Below are 19,983 nucleotides of genomic sequence, written 5' to 3'. Positions count from 1 at the left end.
AGATCTTTAATCAGGAAGGAAATCAAGGGGTCTAAGGAAAAGGAAGGCAATTGGAGTTGAGGATAGTCAGATCAGCTGTGATCTTATTGAATGGTGGAGCAGACTTGATGGGATGAATTGTGCAGTTTTGGTCTCCAAATTTGAGGAAGGACATTCTAGCTATTGAGGGAGTACAGCGTAGGTTCACAAGGTCAATTCCCAGAATGGTGGGACTATCATATGTTGAAAGATTGGAGCGACTGGGCTTGTATACACTTGAGTTTAGAAAGCTGAGAGGGGATCTGATTGAGATATATAAGATTATTAAAGGATTGGACACTGGAGGCAGGAAACATGTTCCCGCCGATGGGTGAGTCCAGAACCAGAGGACACAGCTTAAAAATAAGGGGTAGGCCATTTAGAACAGAGTTGAGGAGAAACTTCTTCACCCAGAGAGTGGTGGACATATGGAATGCTCTGCCCCAGAAGGCAGTGGAGGCCAAGTCGCTGGATACTTTCAAGAAAGAGATGGATAGAGCTCTTAGAGATTGCTGGTTACAAAAACATGGATATTAGGGCAAGGGCTGTTTACTTTTGTCCAAATTAAAATGATATAACTCACCTTTGTACCACATATTTTTTCCGTATTTTGGCCACCAGCTCAGGCCAGATATAGCAACCGGTCGGGCAGAACCAGGGTAGAAATCAGTGTGTGTTGTGTCTGTTTTTCCAGTTTTAAATGGGTGCATTTAACACTGGAAGTACTATGTCTAGTGTCGTGGGTGTGGCGCTGGAAAAGCACAGCAGGTCAGGCAGCATCTGAGGAGCAGGAGAATCAATGTTTCGGGCATAAGCCCTTCATCAGGGATGACTTATGCCTGAAACGTCGATTTTCCTGCTCCTCGGATGCTGCCTGACCTGCTGTGCTTTTCCAGCACCATACCCTGTCGTCTGACCTCCAGCATCTGCAGTCCTCACTTTCTCCAATTTGTGGGACAGTCTACATCTGAGTTCCACAGACCTTCTCTCCACTGCTTTGGGCTCAACTTTCAGGCATCTGGAGTGGCCACCAAACTCCAGATTTCTATCTGTTAAGCAGGGGTCGAACATTCACTGAGAGATGTCTCTGCTCAGAACTCTTCAGCTGCTGTCAGCTAAAGGCAATTTTTCAGAAAATAAATATGGTTCTTGGAACTCTCAGAAGTGTTTTAATTCCAACTTGACAATTTCAACATTAAAATTAATGTAGTTCCCATCTCAGTCCATCTCCTTCGGGACCATCTCCGGTTATCAGATGACAACCCTGAATATTTATGAGATGAAATGTCTTTTCTAATTCCACACAATTTATTAGGACAAATGATATTGAGGTCTTCAGCTTGACATCATCTAGAAAGCCTGCTAGAATTCATACCCCTGCATGAGCAAGGTGACAATTGGGTTGAAGCAGTAATCCAGTGGTGGAGTTGTGAAATGTTTTGTTTCTGGGGCCCTCATTCTATTTTATCAAAATGCCAGACCCCAGCAACGCAGCACAAACATTTTTTTTTGTGTGTGTGTATATATATTTATAAAATATAAAATGAAACACTCCTCTGTTTGTTACTTCTATTTTACTTAATGCTGGTGCTGAATACCATTTGTCACGTAGCAGGGATATCTTTTACAGAAACGAGTAAGAAGTGGGAGAGGATTGAAATGATTAAATATCCAACGCAAAGATCATGAGACTGGGGAAATGGCTAACCAAACAAAAAGGGACGTGAGAAACCAAAGCACGTGAAAATTAATAAAAAGTATGAACCAAAAGCTAGAAATAATTTTCAGAGTTTGGTGGTTAATCAAGTACATTCCTGAAAATAATGCTGTCCCTTTACAGGCGAGGACGTGAAATTTCAATCATTGATGAATTCCCATTGAGTGTGTCATCCAACTTTGCTGTGTTCTTGCTAGGTTTTGTTCTGGAGTTTCATGTCTCATTTTCTCACGGAATGTATCATTGAAACATCTTTTTGCTGATGTGCACTATTTGATACTCTGACCCTGACCCAGCATGGAAAAATAATGAAGTGGCAACTTTCTGATAGTGAAAGCTGGGTTCTTGAATATATTCAAGGCCATTTTCAGTGATTTTAAAATGAAGTTACTCATCCTGGACATCCTTGGAAAAGTGTCTAACATTTGGTGATTTAACACATTGCTCGCTGCGTAAGTGAACCTACACCAGGTTACCACTCTGAACCAGATCAAGGAAGACTAGAAAGAAGATTAAATATATGAATAGCTACATTATCAGGCTGGTTCCTGAATGATGATGCAAATACATTTCTGTCGAAACTTTAAGCCTAACCTAAACAGGACAAATTTAAACACATTTTGGCTGCAATTTCCTGATTCTATCCAAAGCAGTAACTGTGTCCCAAGCACACGTTTTAAATCACAGAGACAACCTGTCTCTGTACAACTGCATGAAAGATCTGCTAGCACTCGGTATGTGCAACAAGTACCACCTTGATACGTTGCCCAAGGCAGGTCTAGAACAGGTTCCTTAAGATCATGGTTCACTTATGTTCTGGATGATCTTGGAGGCACTTGACAAATTCAGATACTGGTTTGCATTCATAACAGATTTGATACACGGCAGTGAACAAAGGGAATCTAGGAAGAAACAGAAAGATTTCACACAGTCAATGTGTAGATGGTAATAAAGTGGTTATGCGACTGGAATAGTAATTTCAACTAATCTGGACACTGACTTCAAATCCCACTGTGATGGTTGGAAGAAAGTCAACAGATAAAGCAGGAATTTAAAAGCTGCCTTCTATAATGGTAAGTAGACAAGCAGGTAACCATGGAAAAACTATCTGATCACCTTTAGGGAAGGAAATCTGCCACCCTTAGCCAGTCTGGGGAATATATTACAGGGAACAAAGAAATGGCAGAAGAATTGAATTGGTACTTCAGATCCGTGTTCACTGGGGAAGACACAAGCAATCTCCCTGAGGTAACAGTGGCTGAAGGACTTGAACTTAAGGGAATTTGTATTTGCCAGGAATTGGTGTTGGAGAGACTGTTAGGTCTGAAGGTTAAGACCCCGGGGCCTGATGGTCTACATCCCAGGGTACTGAAGGAGGTGGCTAGAGAAATCGTGGATGCGTTGGTGATTATTTTCCAGAGTTCGATAGATTCGGGATCGGTACCTGAGGATTGGAGGGTGGCTAATTTTGTACACTTTTTAAGAAAGGTGGGAGAGAGAAAGCAGGAAATTATAGACCAGTTAGTCTGACCTCAGTGGTGGGAAAGATGCTGGAGTCTATTATAAAGGATGAAATTACGGCACATCTGGATAATAGTAACAGGATAGGACAGAGTCAGCATGGATTTATGAAGGGGAAATCATGCTTGACTAATCTTCTGGAATTTTTTGAGGATGTAACTCTGAAGATGGATGAGGGAGGTCCAGTAGATGTAGTGTACCTGGACTTTCAGAAAGCTTTTGATAAAGTCCCACATAGGTGGTTAGTGAGCAAAATTAGGGCACATGGTATTGGGGGCAAAGTACTAACTTGGATTGAAAATTGGTTGGTTGATAGGAAACTAAGAGTAGTGATAAACGGCTCCATTTCGGAATGGCAGGCAGTGACCAGTCGGGTACCGCAGGGATCAGTGCTGGGACCGCAGCTTTTTACAATATGTGTTAATGATATAGAAGATGGTATTAGCAATAACATTAGCAAATTTGCTGACAATACTAAGCTGGGTGGCAGGGTGAAATGTGATAAGGATGTTAGGAGATTACAGGGTGACCTGGACAAGTTAGGCGAGTGGTCAGATGCATGGCAGATGCAGTTTAATGTGGATAACTGTATGGTTATCCACTTTGGTGGCAAGAACAGGAAGGCAGATTACTACCTAAATGGAATCAATTTAGGTAAAGGGGCAGTACAGAGAGATCTGGGTGTTCTTGTACACCAGTCAATGAAGGTAAGCATGCAGGTACAGCAGGTAGTGAAGAAGGCTAATAGCATGCTGACCTTCATAACAAGAGGGATTGAGTATAGAAGCAAAGAGGTTCTTCTGCAGCTGTACAGGGCCCTGGTGAGACCACACCTGGAGTACTGTGTGCAGTTCTGGTCTCCAAATTTGAGGAAAGACATTCTGGCTATTGAGGAAGTGCAGCGTAGGTTCACGAGGTCAATTCCTCGAATGGCGGGACTACCTTACACTGAAAGACTGGAGCGACTGGGCTTGTATATCCTTGAGTTTAGAAGACTGAGAGGGGATCTGATTGAGACATATAAGATTATCAAAGGACTGGATACTCTGGAGGCAGGAAACATATTTCTACTGATGGGTGAGTGCCGAACCAGAGGACACAGCTTAAAAATACGGGGTAGACCATTTAGGACAGAGGTGAGGAGAAACTTCTTCACCCAGAGAGTGGTGGCTGTGTGGAATGCTCTGCCCCAGAGGGCAATGGAGGCCCAGTCTCTGGATTCATTTCAGAAAGAGTTGTATAGAGCTCTTAAGGATCGTGGAATCAAGGGTTATGGAGATAAGGCAGGAACAGGATACTGATTAAGAACGATCAGCCATGATCATATTGAATGGTGGTGCAGGCTCGAAGGGCAGAATGGCCTACTCCTGCACCTATTGTCTATTGTCTATCGTCTGACCTACTGTCACTATCAATTACTCTCAGAGCCAGCCCAGCAAGCCACTTGTAAAATGATTCCAGCACAAATTGAGGCTATTTGGCCCTTCACCTTTTCAGCAAGAGCATCTCAGCTCATCCCATTTCCTGTTCAGCCTGATCCAATTTCCTTTGGAAGTCCATAATGGAATCTGCCCCCATCACCTGCATCAGGCAGTGCATGCCAGATCCCAACCACCTGGTGTGCATAAAAACTTTCCCACGTCCTACTTAGTTTATTTGCTAATTGCATGAAATTAGGGTCCTCTGCTTCTCAACCCCTCTACAAACAGGAACAGTTTCTAATCTGTCTATGCAACGCTGTCTAGACCCCCTCATGATGTTGTGATTTTATTCAATATGGCAGCTCCCTACCACCCTTGTCCTTTATTTCTTATTCAGTCAGGGGACATGGGTGTCACTGGCTGGGCCCAGCACTTATTGCCCATCCCTAGTTGCCCCTTGAGAGGGTGGGGGGTGAGCTGTCTTCTTGAAACACTGTAGGTTGACCCACACTGGCACTGGGGAGGGAATTCCAGGATATTGACCCAGTGACAGTGAAGGACGGTGATATATTTCCAAGTCAGGATGGTGAGTGGCTTGGAGTTGGTGGGGCTCCAATGTATCTGCTGTGTGTATCCTTCTGAATGAACTATAGTTTGGAAGATGCTGTCGAATGAGCCTGGTAGAGTTGCTGCAGTGCATCTTGTAGATGATTCATCACCGACGCAGCAGAGTGTATGTGATGCCAATCAAGCGGGAACTGATTTGCCCTGGATGGTGTTGAGCTTCTTGAGTCTTGTTGGAGCTGCCCCCATCCAGGCAAGTGGGGAGTATTCCATCGCACTCCTGACTTGAGCCTTCTAGATGGCGGACAGGCTTTGGCTCCTTGATGTCAAGGAGGCTGTCCCTCTCCCCTCCCCTCTGGAATTCAGCTCTTTTGTCCATGTTTGAACCAAGGCTGTAATAAGGTCAGGAGCTGAGTGACCCCGGTGGAACCCAAACTGGGTGTCACTGAGCAGGTTATTGCTGAGCAGTGGATGGCACCTTCCGTCACTTTACTGATGATCGAGAGGAGACTGATGGGGCAATAACTAGTCAGGTTGGATTTCTTCTACTTTTTCTGTACAGGACATACCTGGGGCAAATTGCCACATTGTTGGGTGTTGTCAGTGTTGCAGCTAACCTGAAGGGCAATTAAGGATGGCCATCCGAATGTGTCCATATTCCATGAACAACATCATCACTGGCACTCCAAAGGCAGTTCCCAGTTAGGGCAAAAGTAAAACATGGCCTTCACGGTCACTGCCAGTGAGTCCTGGGTCAATTTGTTGCTCTGTTTATTGCAGCTCAGTGGGTCACACTCTTGCTTCTGTTATTCCTGTCAAACATTCATTTTTTAATCATCGGCTAGAGGCAAACAATAGACTTTAAAAAAAAAAGTCAGACTTTTAGGTGGCACAGTGGCTCAACAGTTAGCACTGCTGCCTCACAGCACTAGGGACCCGGGTTCGATCCCCACCTTGGGCGACTGTCTGTCTGGAGTTTGCACGTTCTCTCTGTGTCTGCAACAATCCACAAAGACATGCAGGTTTGGTGAATTGGCCTTGCTAAATTGCCCCATAGTGTTCAGGGATGTGTAGGTTAGGTGCATTAGTCAGGGGTAAACGTAGGAGAATGGATCTGGGTGGGAAAGTCTTCAAAGGATCGGTGTGGACTTGTTGGGCCAAATGGCCTGTTTCCATACTGTGGGGAGTCTATGATTGAGAGATATTCAACCATGAAATAATGAACAATTCAGAAAGTAATTGTTTGGACAAAAGGTTTTGACCTTCTGAAGATCACTGTGCAGACCTGAGAGAATCAAAGCTACTTTTTTAGTATAGAATGGATTATTCAACTTTTGATGGCAGATTGAGAAATATCATGTGACCAACTACTTCGACGAAGGGTCACTGGACCCGAAACATTAACTCTGCTTTCTGCCCACAGATGCGGCCAGACTTGCTGGTGTTTTGCAAAGGACATTTTTTGCAGACAACACCAGCTGTGTAAAGGAAACTGCTAATCTCCATGTGTGTGTGTCTCTCTCTCTCTCTCTTTACCCCCCCATCTATGATGGCACTCCATCGTCTGAGTCCTTTTACCTGGGTCAGATTTAGCTTAATAAAACAAACTCTTTACTTGCTAATGTTAAGGGAACATAGCTAATGTTTTACAAACAGTACATAAACACACTGAACTGGAAGATACATCGGATTTAAATTCAAAACCTTGCTACAAACAAACAAGGAACGTGAAAAGACAAGCGCCTTTCCACTAGGCCCCACCTGGTTGTAAAATTAGGATGTCGTGAGTTCAAATCTTACTCCAGAGACACAATCTAGTCTGTACCACCCCAATGCATTGCTGTGGGAGTGCTGCATTGCCGAAGGCGCCATGTTGGGGATGAGACGTTACACCAACACCCCCATGTAGATGCAAAAAGGTACCACAGCATGGTTTCAAAGCAGAGCGAGTGGAGGTGTCCTGGCCAATATTTATCGCACTGGCTCAATGGTTGGAAACCATGAGACAGAGATTAAAGAGCACTGAGTTGGGGAAACCGAGGAGAATGTTTCGACGCACTGAGTTGATGGGAAATGGCAACAGCAGAGATTCCAAAGTAAGTTTAAACAGGGATTTGGGTAAACACTCAAAGAGGAAAAGAAAACTTGCCAGTGTTTTGGGGAAAGAGAAAGGGAGTTGCAGAGCTCTGATAATGAGTCAGCATGGGGGTGGGGAATGTGTTAAATGGCCTCTTGCTGTGCTCTGCTGCAGCAGACAGCTGCACCATCTTGTTCACATTATCAAAGCACGAGTTTCCCATGGCTGAATAAAAGAGGCCGTTAACCCCAGGTAGGTGTATGGTGGGAGAGCGGGGAGCTAGGTTGTATGGAGTACTTACTTATTGACTAGGTTTTGGAGCTTTAGAGTGTGATTGATTTCGATCGCTGTCTTTGGTCCCTGTAGCTTCTGCCCATTCAGCATCTCTTCTTCCAGCTGTTTAATAGACTGCGGAAGGATAGAACAGTCTGTCATGAGTTTAGCTGCCAGACTAACAAGTTACTTCAGCTCAGATGGTGGTCTTACCTTGAGTGGAATGAACACCAATGGTGTATCGGAATCAGCACGGGAATGGGACTAGTTCAGTTTGGGAAACCTGGGCCGAATGGCTGAGTTGGGTTGAAAGGGTCTGTTTCCATGCTGTATGACTCTATGACACAATGGGCTCCAGTGCCCCTTAACTAGGTGGGGGAGGGGCCGCTGATCACCAGCTCCTGACCCCAGCGGTGTTCCCCTGTGACCTTTGCTGGAAATGGGTAATGCAGGGACAAGAAAACAGGTACTCAACCACACTGGGCCTGCTCACTCATTCCGTCAGATCATGCCTCATCTGTCCATTAATTCTATTTAGCAACTTTTTCTCCAGACCCCTGCTCACCCGCCTCCCTATCTTCAAGAGGGATGGGGTTAGATTTTGGATATGATGTGGGTAGCGTGCAGGAAGGTGGAGTTGAGGTCGATCGGCCAGGATCTACATGAATGGCAAACAGGCTAGAGGGGCTGAATGGCCTGCTCGCATTTCTTATGTTGAGCTACCGTTACTAGGAAACAACCAAATTGTTTCCAAAAGCCCATCTGGTTCACTCAGGGAAGGAAACTGCCATCCTTACCTGCTCTGGTTTACATATGACTCCAGACCCACAGCAATGTGGCTGATTCTTAACTGCCCTCTACACTGGTAAAACACGCCACTCAGATATCACCACCACCTTTTCAAGGGGCAATTACGGATAGGTAATAAATGCTGGCCTTGACACTGACGTCCGCAGAGAAAACCAAACCACAGGGCCTAGCATCGATTACAGTGCAAAAGCAGGCCATTCGGACTGTCAAGCCAATGCCGGCAGTGTTAGGTGAAGGTTGTTAACGCGCCTCGTGTTTGAAGAAGGACCAATTGGCTGGGAGTCCAAACAAGGGTACTCGTAAAATTTGGTGTCTACAGGACAGAAGGGCATTCAGGTCATCCATCAGGTTGCTGATGGCAGGGTTGAAGCTCAGGGGTGGGAGTGGGGTCAAGCTGGTCATCGTCCCCTTCCCCCTACCTTGCCTGTCTTTGCAAAGATCTCCGCGATTTTCCTGTTGCGGCCTCCGTAGCAGGTGGCAATTAGGTCAGCCACGCCACAGCTCTCGAGGAAGATGGAGTCTGACACCAGGCCCTCACAGTGCAGCCTCACAAAGGCGATCATTTCCATCAGCCCCAGGCGGATCACTGCAGCCTTTGTGTTGTCACCGTAGCCCAATCCGTCACAGAATCCGGCTCCCATGGCAACCACGTTCTGAAAGAGAAAGGAAAACAGGACGATAACAGGCTGTGCATTAGCAAACATTCAGAGAAACAGGGTAGGCCGGAGGCCTCAATAACTCACGGGACTAATGAACTGACCAAGTCATTGAAAAAAAGAAACTGCATTTGTATCAGATCCTACAACACATGCCGAGGCATGGTAGCCAAGACCACTTTGAAAGCAAATGCAGCATCAATTTGCAAGGTTCCAAAGATAGAATCATAGAATCCCTACAGTGTGGAAGCCATTCAGCCCATTCATTCCTCTGAAGAGAATTCCACCCAGACCCCCTCCCCCCACCCTATGTCATTAACCCTGCATTTCCCACGAACAGCAAGAGAAATAACCACATCATGTAAAGTTTGCTCACTGAGCTGGAAGGTTTGTTTTCAGATGTTTCATCACCATACTAGGTAACATCATCAGTGACAGTCTCTGGTGAAGTGCTGGTGGTATGTCCCGCCTCTCTATTTATAGGTCTTAACCTACAAACAGGTCAAAGGATCACCCGTGGGATCCCCAATATCAGGGCTCATAGCAGAAGCAGTAATGCAGAGACTTGAACAAGCTGCCCTCCCATCTATCCAACCCAAACTTTGGGCCTGCTAAGTAGATGACACCTTCGTCATCACAAAATGGAACATATAACACCATTAACAATATCCCGACAGGCATAACATTCACAAAAGAGAAGGAGAACAACAACAAATTCCCATTCCTAGACGTGACAGTTGAACGTACAGTTAATAGAGAGCTTCAAACCAGTGGATACAGAAAAACAAATACTGAACTTCAGAAGCAATCATCCCAACCACCACTCATGGAGCTACACTAAGACATTATTTCAATACATCATACTGCAGCACCCAAGAACTACAAAAAAAAGAAGAAAAATATTTACACAACATTTTCAAGAAAAACGGTTACCTAATAAACACAATCCGCTGATTCCTCAGAAACAAGCCCAAACAAGCAGACACAACGCAACCAAAAACTATAGCCACATTACCTAACATCAAAGACACATCAGGAATGACTTCCAGATTACTCAGATCCCTTGGTGAAATGGTAGCCCACAAACCTCCCAACACACTTAAACAGCGACCAATTAGCCTAAAGGATCCATTAGATACTACCAGCAAACTAGCATCATTTATAAGATACCATGCAAGAACTGTAAAAAACACTACATCGGACAAACTAGCAGGAAACTTGTCACCAGGATACATAAACACCAGCTGGCCACCAAAAGACATAACTCACTCTCACTAGTTTCTATGCATATAACCAAGACGGACAACACTTTGACTAGGACAACACACACATCCTAGGACTGGCGAAACAAAGACACACACAACAATTCTTAGAGGCATAGCATTCTAACCAGTACTCCATCAATAAACACATCAACTTAGATCCTTGAAAAGAATGTAAAATAACATCACCCACCTTAAGAAACTAAGACTTATAAATAGGCAGGACATACCATCAGTGCTTTACTGGGACTCTCACTGATGACGGTACCTAGTGTGGTGACGAAACATCTGAAAACAAACCTTCCAGCTCAGCAAGCTAACTTATAGACTTATCATGAACCTGAGCTACAAATCTTCTCAAAAATCGTTAACATCATCTGTCTCTTTAGATGTTGGACTCTTTATATTTGTTCATGTTAGTGCGCATGCTGTCCATTAAGGGGTTAATGGTGGCAAACGTACCAAAAACAAAGCTTCCAGTAAAGTTGACAGGATCTTATACATTCCCATGAGTGAGCAAACAGGTGCCTGAGTTTAATGATTCATTTAAAAGACAATGTAGCACTTTCTTCACATTCCAGTGCATGGACACAGAAATACATCTCCTCATGGGAAAGGTAGTCTCAGTAAGAGTGTCTGGGAGGGAGTCTTTCTCCATCCTGCAGAAAAATGACCATTTTTGTCTCATTGGTTGCTTCCAGAGTACCAAATTCAGCTGTTTTGCCTCCAAGTCATTTCCAGCTGAGAGACCACAGTTAAGGTGAAGTGGTATGGAAATCGGAAATCAAACAACTGTGGGCAGGTTGGCACTCTCTAGAAAGAGGATCTGGTTGGTCAACTCCTAAACTCCCTCCTTGCTCTCTGACTGGGAAAGTAGATTTTAAGTCCTGTCACCACCCTTACCTCAACAGCTCAGGTTGGCGAGCAAACCTGGGAGCCTTGCGGTGCGCCCGGTTCAGTGCCACACTGTGGGTGGTGCATTTATGCACTTACAGCACAGCAGGGAGGAGCAACCACTGACGGGCACTGTTCAAACCTTGTCTCCATCATTGTTACATCACACTGTCTTCAAAGAAGGAACAAACTTGTATTTATGAGGCACCAGGCCCAAACCTCAGGCTCCCTCAGAGTGCTTTACAGCCAACGAAATGATACTGAATTGCAGTCAATGTCGCAGCATTGGGAATGTGGCAGCCAATCCACACACAGCAAGCTTCCACCAACACCAACGTGAGAATGATTTTTGCAACGTTGTTTAAGGGACAGGTGACCGGGAAGAGTTCTCCTTGCCCTCTTTCAATAGTCGCACAGGATGTGTTCAACTCAACTGACAGGGGAGGTGGGCTCCTGGCCCACAGTACCTCATCCAGGGCAGCACCTGCTCAGTACTGGGGTCCTTGTGCTCAAACTCTGGACTGGGACTCCAACCGTCACAAATTGCTGACTCCAAGGTGGGACTGCTAACCACCTTGCTCATATTGTGCTTTGAACAGCTCATCACTGTTGTATGTGCACACTCCACCACTGAACTTGCAGGAGGGACACACACAATAACAAAATTCAAAGTTAAAACAACAATCCTCAAAGGAAGCAGGGGAACTGGGTGTGGGAGCTTCACTGACCTTTAAGGCCCCGCAGATCTCCACAGCATCTGCCTCCGCCACCACCCTGAGCCTGAAGTTTTGAGTCTGCAGCAGTTCTTTTAAAATCTTTCCATGTTCAATGTTTGCAGCTCCTAAACAGTAGAAGAGGTCAGGCAAAGCTCTATCAAGAGAATTAACACTGGCAGTGGTACGCAGCACATACCGGGGGTATATTTACATTGTATGAACAGAAGCCAGAGATCATCATGCATTGAGCTGTGACCAGCTCTGATCACCAATACAAAAAGGGAGAGGTTGGAGGCCTGACAGTGGTTCCAGGTGCTCATGGCTCTTCCAACCACAGACTAGGTCCCCCCCACATTTGCTGCTGATGGCTTCACCAGGAAACCTGCAGCAGCACACGTGAGAGGAAATGGCTTCTCACTGCAGCAGCGGCTCCTTGCAAAATCTTCCACTTACCAGAATTTGAAACTGCGACTTCGAAAATAAAACACACGTGAAAGAATTAAACATTTCACAAGCCAACAAAGGATCACTGGACATCACACCTTTCCTGGGTCTGTGCTCCTTTTGGTGTAAGATAATATAACGATTCATAATGGGAACCCTCTGAATGAGCTGTAAATTCATCTGCCAGGAAAGCAGGCATGTAGCTCTATGTAATGTTCTGGACGGGTGTACATGGCCGGCAGGATGTAGGCTAGACACCACTAGGCCAGCTGCATGAAATAAGGTAGGCTTAATCTTCTTCATCTGCTTCTTTTATGCCTCTTCACCAGTGAAGGTGATATCTAGACCCGACCGTGACCCTGGCCCCCAGGTTCTCCTCCCAACCCTATAGTCATTGCTGGCACCAGATAGTGTCTGGGCGCCGACATCATAAGATGCCAAATAGTGGCCCTCCCCAGTTTATATCACTACAGGTCTCAGCATCGATGTCCTATACCTGTGTACAGCTATGCAAATACTCTATACCTTTGGGCATCATACCCAGTACCTCGTCATGGATGACTGTGGGATATTACCAATGGTGGACTCGCAGAACTTCCCAGCTGCTACTTCATTGGCAAGATTTGCTCCCATGAGCACGCTCACTTCAATTCCAAGTGTCTCCCGAATTACGTCAGAGATCAGCTTCAGACCGTACGATCCAACTTCAATACCCTGCAGCAAAGAACAGTGAAGAGCTTGTTTTTATATTAATTCTTTAGAAATAAAATCATTAGTTATTAACATTTTTTATGCAATTGAAAATTGCCAAATCTAATTTGGAAGATTAAACTGAAGCAGACTGTCCAGGGTTGTACAGTTTTATAATAGATATCTGTTCATGGGATGTGGGTGCTGACCAGCATTTATTGCTCACCCCTAATTGCCCCTTGAAACAGCGAGGCTGAGCTGCCTTCACGCACTACTGCAGTCCATTTGGCGTAGGCCAGGAGGAGATTTTGACCCAGCCACAGTGAAGAATGGTTACATGTCGTATAAACTCAAGTAATAGTCGAGTCTTGTCTAAATGTAAATCCCAGCTTTGAGCCTAAAATTCTCCATTGTTGACATTCCTTGCACTGGTGTTGGGTGTGGGGTTGGTGGCAGTGGAGTAGTGAGCCTCCCCCACCGCAGTTGGCTCTTTTCTCATTTAAATGTTAGAAAGCAGAAAATGCCTTGAGACAGCCGACATTCAGCACCAGGGACAGCAACCAGCAGGGTCATTCTTGGCAGTTCCCAAGACCTGGTCCGGATTTTCAACCCTCAAAAAAAATTACTCGCTTTGAGAAGTTGGGCCCTACTTTCTGCCTTAAAAATTGGTGTCAAAAACCCGCATTCCACACAAAGTATATACTCCTAGTCAGGATGGTGAGTGACTTGGAGAGGAACTTGCAGGGGGTGTTGTTCCCACATGTCTGCTGCCTTTCTCGATGGTTCAGTGTGCAGCTTGGAAGAGTTACCCCAGGGGTAAGGAAAGCAGGGAGAACAGAAATAGATGGGCCTGAGGCACAGCGGAAAGACAAAGGGGAGAGGAGGCAGAAAGAGAGCAAGATTGGCAGAGGGGGGGAGAAGGGAGAGGGAAAGTGAAGAAGACCCTGTCCATAATTGAAGTTCAAGCTGTACCTTGATAAGAGAGACTCCAATGCTGGAAAGCTTGATCTGACCTTTCAACTCATCACAGGTCTCTCTGATGAACTGGTGTGGCATGACAAACACCAAAATATCGGCATCTCTCGCTGCGTCCAGCAGCCCAGGCACCGCAATCTAAACAAACACCATGAGGAGACAACACAACTTGGTCAAGCAAACAGAAACTTGATGATGGAATCTCCCACTCTACAGCAATGTCCACTGTTCCCTTCCCACCACGGCTTTTTGCTTGTTGCAGTAACTCCCCCTTCTTGCTGATCGATATTTTAAACTTCCACACAATTTCAGCCTCAGTTGTAGGTTTGGACTTTTTTTCTGCCCGCGTTTCTCTTTTTGACATTCTTTAACCCTGTACCTGTGACTTTGCTGTCAAGTACGTAGTTCAGAATATTGTTAAGTTGACGTAAGAAGTCTTAACTGTGCCCCTCAGTCCAGCTTACTGGGTGTAAACAAACGCTTTGTGTCCTTTCCCTTCAGGGATTAAATGTGCTTTGGATGTCTGATAATCAGCTGCTTCTCATGGGCATTCGATTCAGATTCCCCCCCTTAGCTGACGAGTTTTTACTGCTCTTACTGCTTTTTTAAAAGATTTTTTCCCCAAGTACTGTACTGGCTATGAAAGGTTGTTTTGTTGTGACTCATAGTGACGGTTTTTCTGGACAAGGTTTCTGTTCAAGAGATGTTTACTTCACAGTAGGAGTTTAGCTCTATGACCTTATGGTTGTTAGCTGCTGTTAAAGCTGTACCAATCATTTTTTTTTAAAAGGTTACTTTTTAAAGTCCTTCTCTTTTCCAGGTGATGCCAGGTCTGTTTCCTGTCTTCACTGCTGCCGTGATTTTTCTCGGCAGTGAGTCCCCTTGGTTGCCACCACTGTTTATGGTATGGTTTGATGCTACACTATGAGCTTCAGATCAAGACAGACAGAGAAGGCAAACTGATGAGCTATCCTCAGGCCTAGACTTCAAAGTAGCACTATTTATTACATAATAATATTAAATACTACTATACACGGTAATCAAAGATATACCAGGCTCTGACTTACAGCTACGGTAGGTAAGGATTAGTCCATCTACTTCATGTCCATGGGTCTTCCAGTCTGTTCAAATGCCACCCATTTATACTCGGTGGTGTGCAGCTCTGTGATATCATTGCAAGATTGCTCCAGGGTCTTGAAGCCCTTAAACTTACTTTGCTTCGGAGTCCAACACTGTGTTATTTTTCGAGTGTCTAAAGGTTTCTTTGCCAAGCTGGCTTTAAGAGACACATCTGGACTTGTTTTCCTCCATTTAGTTTCAAATTCCCGTCGCCATTTCTGGTCTCGAGCTGAATGAAAATGCCTGCTCCTGCCAGTGATAGTATGATCTCTTCCAGGTTTGGAATGGGGGAAGGGATTCCTTACTTAAGATTGATTAAGATCTTTGGATCCAGGCAAATCCTTGGCCATCTATTTATCTTCTCTCTCACCACAATGGAACTGAGCCAATCTCTAAGCTCTGGTGATCATCTTCTTATCTTTCATCTCGAGCTCTCTTTCAGGCATTTCTTCTGGTTTGATTGGTGTATTATGTGGAAGGGGACTCACTGGCTCAGTGATGGCATATTCAAAATCCTCAAAGCCTCCAACTAACTCATCAAAACACTCTGGGTGGTAGGATCCAAGATGGCGGTGATCTGAGAAGATCGCACTACAGAGCTTCGCATCACAGCACAGACAGAACGGTCCTTTAACCCGCCCAACCCAGGCCATCGAGATATCTTGGGACTCCGGAAAGATTGTGGAGTCCCAAGAAACTTCTAAAGATTAACTTACCTGCGTTTCCAGCCATCCAGAGATGCTGAGGAAGGGAGGAGGAGCATCCGAGGCTGGGCCTGCAGCAGCCTCAGAGCCAATTACTCTCCAGGCCCTGGTGAAATCTCACAAGATGCAGGGGAAAGAGATTGAAGAGAAGCTGGCTCCAATCTCTCTCATGCTGTAGAGGCATGAGCAGCAGCTGGGAGACCTGGAGAAGAGGACGGATGAGGTGGAGCACAGGGTCACAGTGGTGGAAGCTGATGCCAGTTCATCCAAGGAGGAGATCCGAGCCCTGGAGACACAGGTCTGTAATTTGTGCGACCAAGTGGATGATCTTGAGAACAGGGGCAGGAGAAAAAACATTCAGATCATCGGTCTGCCTGAGGGTAAGGTAGGTAAGTGGCCTGTGGAATTTTGTCGAAGATTGGCTTCCGAAATTCCTTGACTTGGGGCTGGCATGAGAGGCTTGAAGATAGAGAGGGCTCACCTGGCTGCAGCACAGAGATCGGGTCTGTGTCAATGTCCTCGTCCTCTCCTGGTGCGGTTCCATCGTTACTGGGATAAGGAGAGAGTCATGGAGGCTTCCAGAGTTCAGGGGAAGGCTCCGAAGGCCCTAATTTACGAGGGCTCTAAGAGCAGGTTCTTTCAGGACTTCTCAGTGGCAGTGATCCAGAAAAGAAAATCCTATGACGGTGTCACGAGAAGACTGAGGGAGCTTGGGATTCAGACCTCTCTGAGGTATCCAGTGGTGCTTCGGAACACCTTAGATGGATCCATGCCTTCTCTGACGTGTCAAAGAGATGTAAAAGACTGTGAACAAATTAACCTAATTTGAACAAATGCAGTATATATAAATAGTGTAGTTTGGGTATGTGTTTATTATTCTGTAAATAAAAAAGGAGGAAGTCCAGTTGGAGCTTTATCTTTCTTTTTTCCCTCTATTGATAATAATTTGGTTTCAACTATGTTTGGCGGCGGTTGAAATGTACATTTTCCATTTCTAAGTTAGGATATACCAAAAGATGGGTGGGGTATTTATTCCCCCTTTTCTTAAAAAAAAGATGTTTTTTATTCATATCGATATTCTATGGGGTGTTTATTCTTTTCTGCTTGTGTTTGCGGTGTGGCTCTAGCTGGGAGAAATGAAGGTGGTGGGGATGGTTAGACGCCTACTTAATGGGCAGTTTGGGATGGGTAGTTGCCCTTTCTGGGCAGGGGGTGAGCTCCCCTACTCAGCGCTGCTGGCACTTTATATGTTGGTTTGTTTTTTTGGTTTTTGTTGTTTTTAGTTTTCAATAGTTTTGTAGATTTGTTAAATGTAGTGGTTTTAGTTTATGTAGTTTTTATATTTGGTGTATCATGTGACACTAAGGTTCAGCAGTTTGTGGTTCAGGGAATTTAACTGTTATTCCAGAAGATTATGGCTAATGATTTGATTAAATGGTGTACCTGGAATATCAAGGGAAGTCACTCACCAATTAAGAGGAAGAGGGTACTCTTGAGTCTTAGAAAGGAGAAGGTCGATATTGCTTTGTTACAGGAGACACATTTGGATGACAAGGAGCATCTGAAATTACAGCAGAATGGCTTTGACCAAGTTTATTTTTCATCATTTAATATCAGAAGTAGGGGAGTGGCTATATTGGTTAGAAAGAATCTCCCATTTAAGTTGTTGGAGTGTGCTAAAGACACATACAGGAGGTTTGTAATTCTTAAAGCCTTGATAAATGGGGAAGAATATGGTGTTTTAAATGTTTATTGCCCTCCAGCTCATCCCTTTAAATTTTTGGTAGATGCTTTTTCTAAACTGATAAGTCTTGAGTCCCAGCATATCATTATAGGGGGAGATTTTAACTGTCTCATGGATCCCACAGTAGACAGGTTGCCTAAAGGTCCCTTGATACTCTCTGCACAAACTAAACAGTTAGTGGGTCTGTGTGGGGAGAGTGAGGGTTGGTGGACGTGTGGAGTTGTCTCCACCCTACAGGTAGGGATTTTACTCCAATCCACACAGATGTCACACTAGGATTGATTTTTTTTTTTCTGACCCCTGTGGTAACCCTGGATTTGGTGGCATCTTGTACGATCGGTAATATTACCATCTCTGATCATGCTCCAGTGTACCTTATGGTTAAGATTAAGGACATTACCGTGGGTTTGAGATACTGGTGAATAGATCCCTTTATCCTCAAGGATAATAAGTCTTGGGAATTTCAGGTGTTCCTCGACATCAACATTGGCTCAGTTGATAGCTCATCCATTCTCTGGGAAACTGCCAAAGCCTATGCTAGGGGATTAGTTACTTTATATTCCGCCAGTAGGAAGCGGCAGAAGGGTGAGCAGCAACGTCTCCTTGAAGCACGGTTGAAGGCAGCCGAGAAGGCCTACTTTGATAGACTCTCGTTGGTCAAACTACAGAGGATTATGGTGCTGCGGTCTGCATTGAATTCTGTGCTCATACAGACGGCAAAGGAGGAGCTGGCTTTTGCAATGCAAAGATTATATGAACACGGTGACAAGCCAGGCAAATACTTAGCATATCTCACCAGGAAAAGGAGCGTCCCTCAAGCCATTACAGCGATTAGGGAAGGGTCTGGGAACCTAACATGCGATTCTAAAAAGATTAACGTGCCGTTCCAGAGATTTTACTCCAAGTTATACCAATCTGAGGGTTGTGAGGAGGGGAAGGCCAAAATGGAATCCTTTTTTAGGGATCTGAAGCTCCAGGTGTGATTCCTGAACAACAGTCCTTTCTCAATGCCCTGTTATCAGAGCAAGAAGTGCAGGGAAGCTGTGAGGCAGCTTCAGAGTGGAAAGGCGCCCGGTCCTGACGGACTTCCCAGTGAATTCTATCAGGAATTTATAAGTATACTGTCAGGCCCAGTGCTGAATATGTTTAATGATTCATACAGTTATGATGGTCTCCCACCATCTCTTAGAGAGGCCAATATTTCACTTATATTTAAAAAAGGGAAGGACCTGGAAGACTGTGCTTCGTACAGGCCCATCTCGCTCTTAAATGTGGCCTTTAAAATCCTTTCTAAGACTCTCACGTTAAGGCTGGAGCCTGTGTTACCTCCTTTTATTAAAGAGGATCTGATGAGTTTCATAAAGGGTCGAAGACCCTCCAATAATGTTAGGAGGCTGCTTAATGTAATTCAAGCATGCCAACAACAGTCAATACAGGGATTGATGATTCCTCTTGATGCAGAGAAGGCATTTGACCGAGTTGAGTGGCCAAATATTTTCTATACTCTGGAGTTGGGTTTAGTTTGAGCAAAATCTTCATAAGATGGGGAAATGTTCTCTCCCGTGGCCCTCTTGCAGCGGTCATCACCAATGGGGTATGATCAAGCAATTTTAATATTTTTAGGGGCAGCTGATAGGACTGTCCCCTTTCACCATTGCTTTTTACGTTGGTGATTGAACCATTGGCAGAGGCTATTCATAGGGTTCCCAATATATCAGCTCCAGAAGTGGGGTCAAAATTACATCAGATTCTGTTGTATGCAGACAATGTTGTAATTTTTTTGACAAATCCAGCAGTCTCAGTGCCTTGCCTGATACAGAGCATTTTGGCGTTTGGCACTTTTTCGGGGTACAAGATTAATTTTGCGAAATCCGCAGCTATGCCTATGGGTGGTCTTACAAAGGAGCTAGCTCTTTGGGGGGGGGGGGGGGGGGGGGGGCGGTGACTATAGATTCCCATTTAGGTGGTCACAGGAACGTTCTGTATATTTGGGCATATTCATCACTCCAGTTCTGGATCGGCTGTTCAAAGCCAATTTTATCCGATTATTTGGAAAAATTAAACAAGATCTCCAAAGGTGGGAGGCACTTCCAGTCTCGTGGTTTGGTTGGATAGCGCTTATTAAGATGAATATTCTCCCCTGTTTGCTATACCCTATACGGATGCTTCCCTCTGATTTTCAATAAACAAACACTCAGGAGGCTGAATGGTTGGTTCAGCTCCTTTATCTGGCATCGTAAGTGGCCTCTCATTAAATGAGCTAAACTGCAACTGTCTCACAGACTGGGGGGAGTGGACCTTCCAAACATTAAAAATTACCAACTAAGCTCGCTTTTGACCTACGTGAGTGATTGGGTTTGTGGGGATCCTTTTTCAAT

At 44.9% G+C, this 19,983-nt stretch overlaps 1 protein-coding gene across 1 annotated transcript in view; it reads right to left on the bottom strand.

The window, feature by feature from the left end:
• Positions 1–1,602: 1,602 nt before the first annotated feature.
• The window catches only part of LOC132805692 (glycerol-3-phosphate dehydrogenase [NAD(+)], cytoplasmic-like), a 34,850-nt gene continuing 16,469 nt past the window's right edge, over positions 1,603–19,983 (bottom strand). Inside the window, exons 3-8 of the mRNA XM_060820877.1 lie at positions 14,036–14,176; positions 12,949–13,087; positions 11,942–12,054; positions 8,821–9,054; positions 7,620–7,726; positions 1,603–2,637 (exon numbers count right to left, since the gene is read on the bottom strand). Coding sequence (XP_060676860.1) covers positions 2,541–2,637; positions 7,620–7,726; positions 8,821–9,054; positions 11,942–12,054; positions 12,949–13,087; positions 14,036–14,176 — 831 coding nt within the window. The 3' untranslated portion in view covers positions 1,603–2,540. The remainder of the gene's footprint in view (positions 2,638–7,619; positions 7,727–8,820; positions 9,055–11,941; positions 12,055–12,948; positions 13,088–14,035; positions 14,177–19,983) is intronic.

The sequence above is a fragment of the Hemiscyllium ocellatum genome, chromosome X (assembly GCF_020745735.1).
Source record: "Hemiscyllium ocellatum isolate sHemOce1 chromosome X, sHemOce1.pat.X.cur, whole genome shotgun sequence".
Lineage (NCBI taxonomy): Eukaryota > Metazoa > Chordata > Chondrichthyes > Orectolobiformes > Hemiscylliidae > Hemiscyllium > Hemiscyllium ocellatum.
Note: the sequence above shows the minus strand (reverse complement) of the source record. Positions and strands in the feature narration are given on the sequence as shown.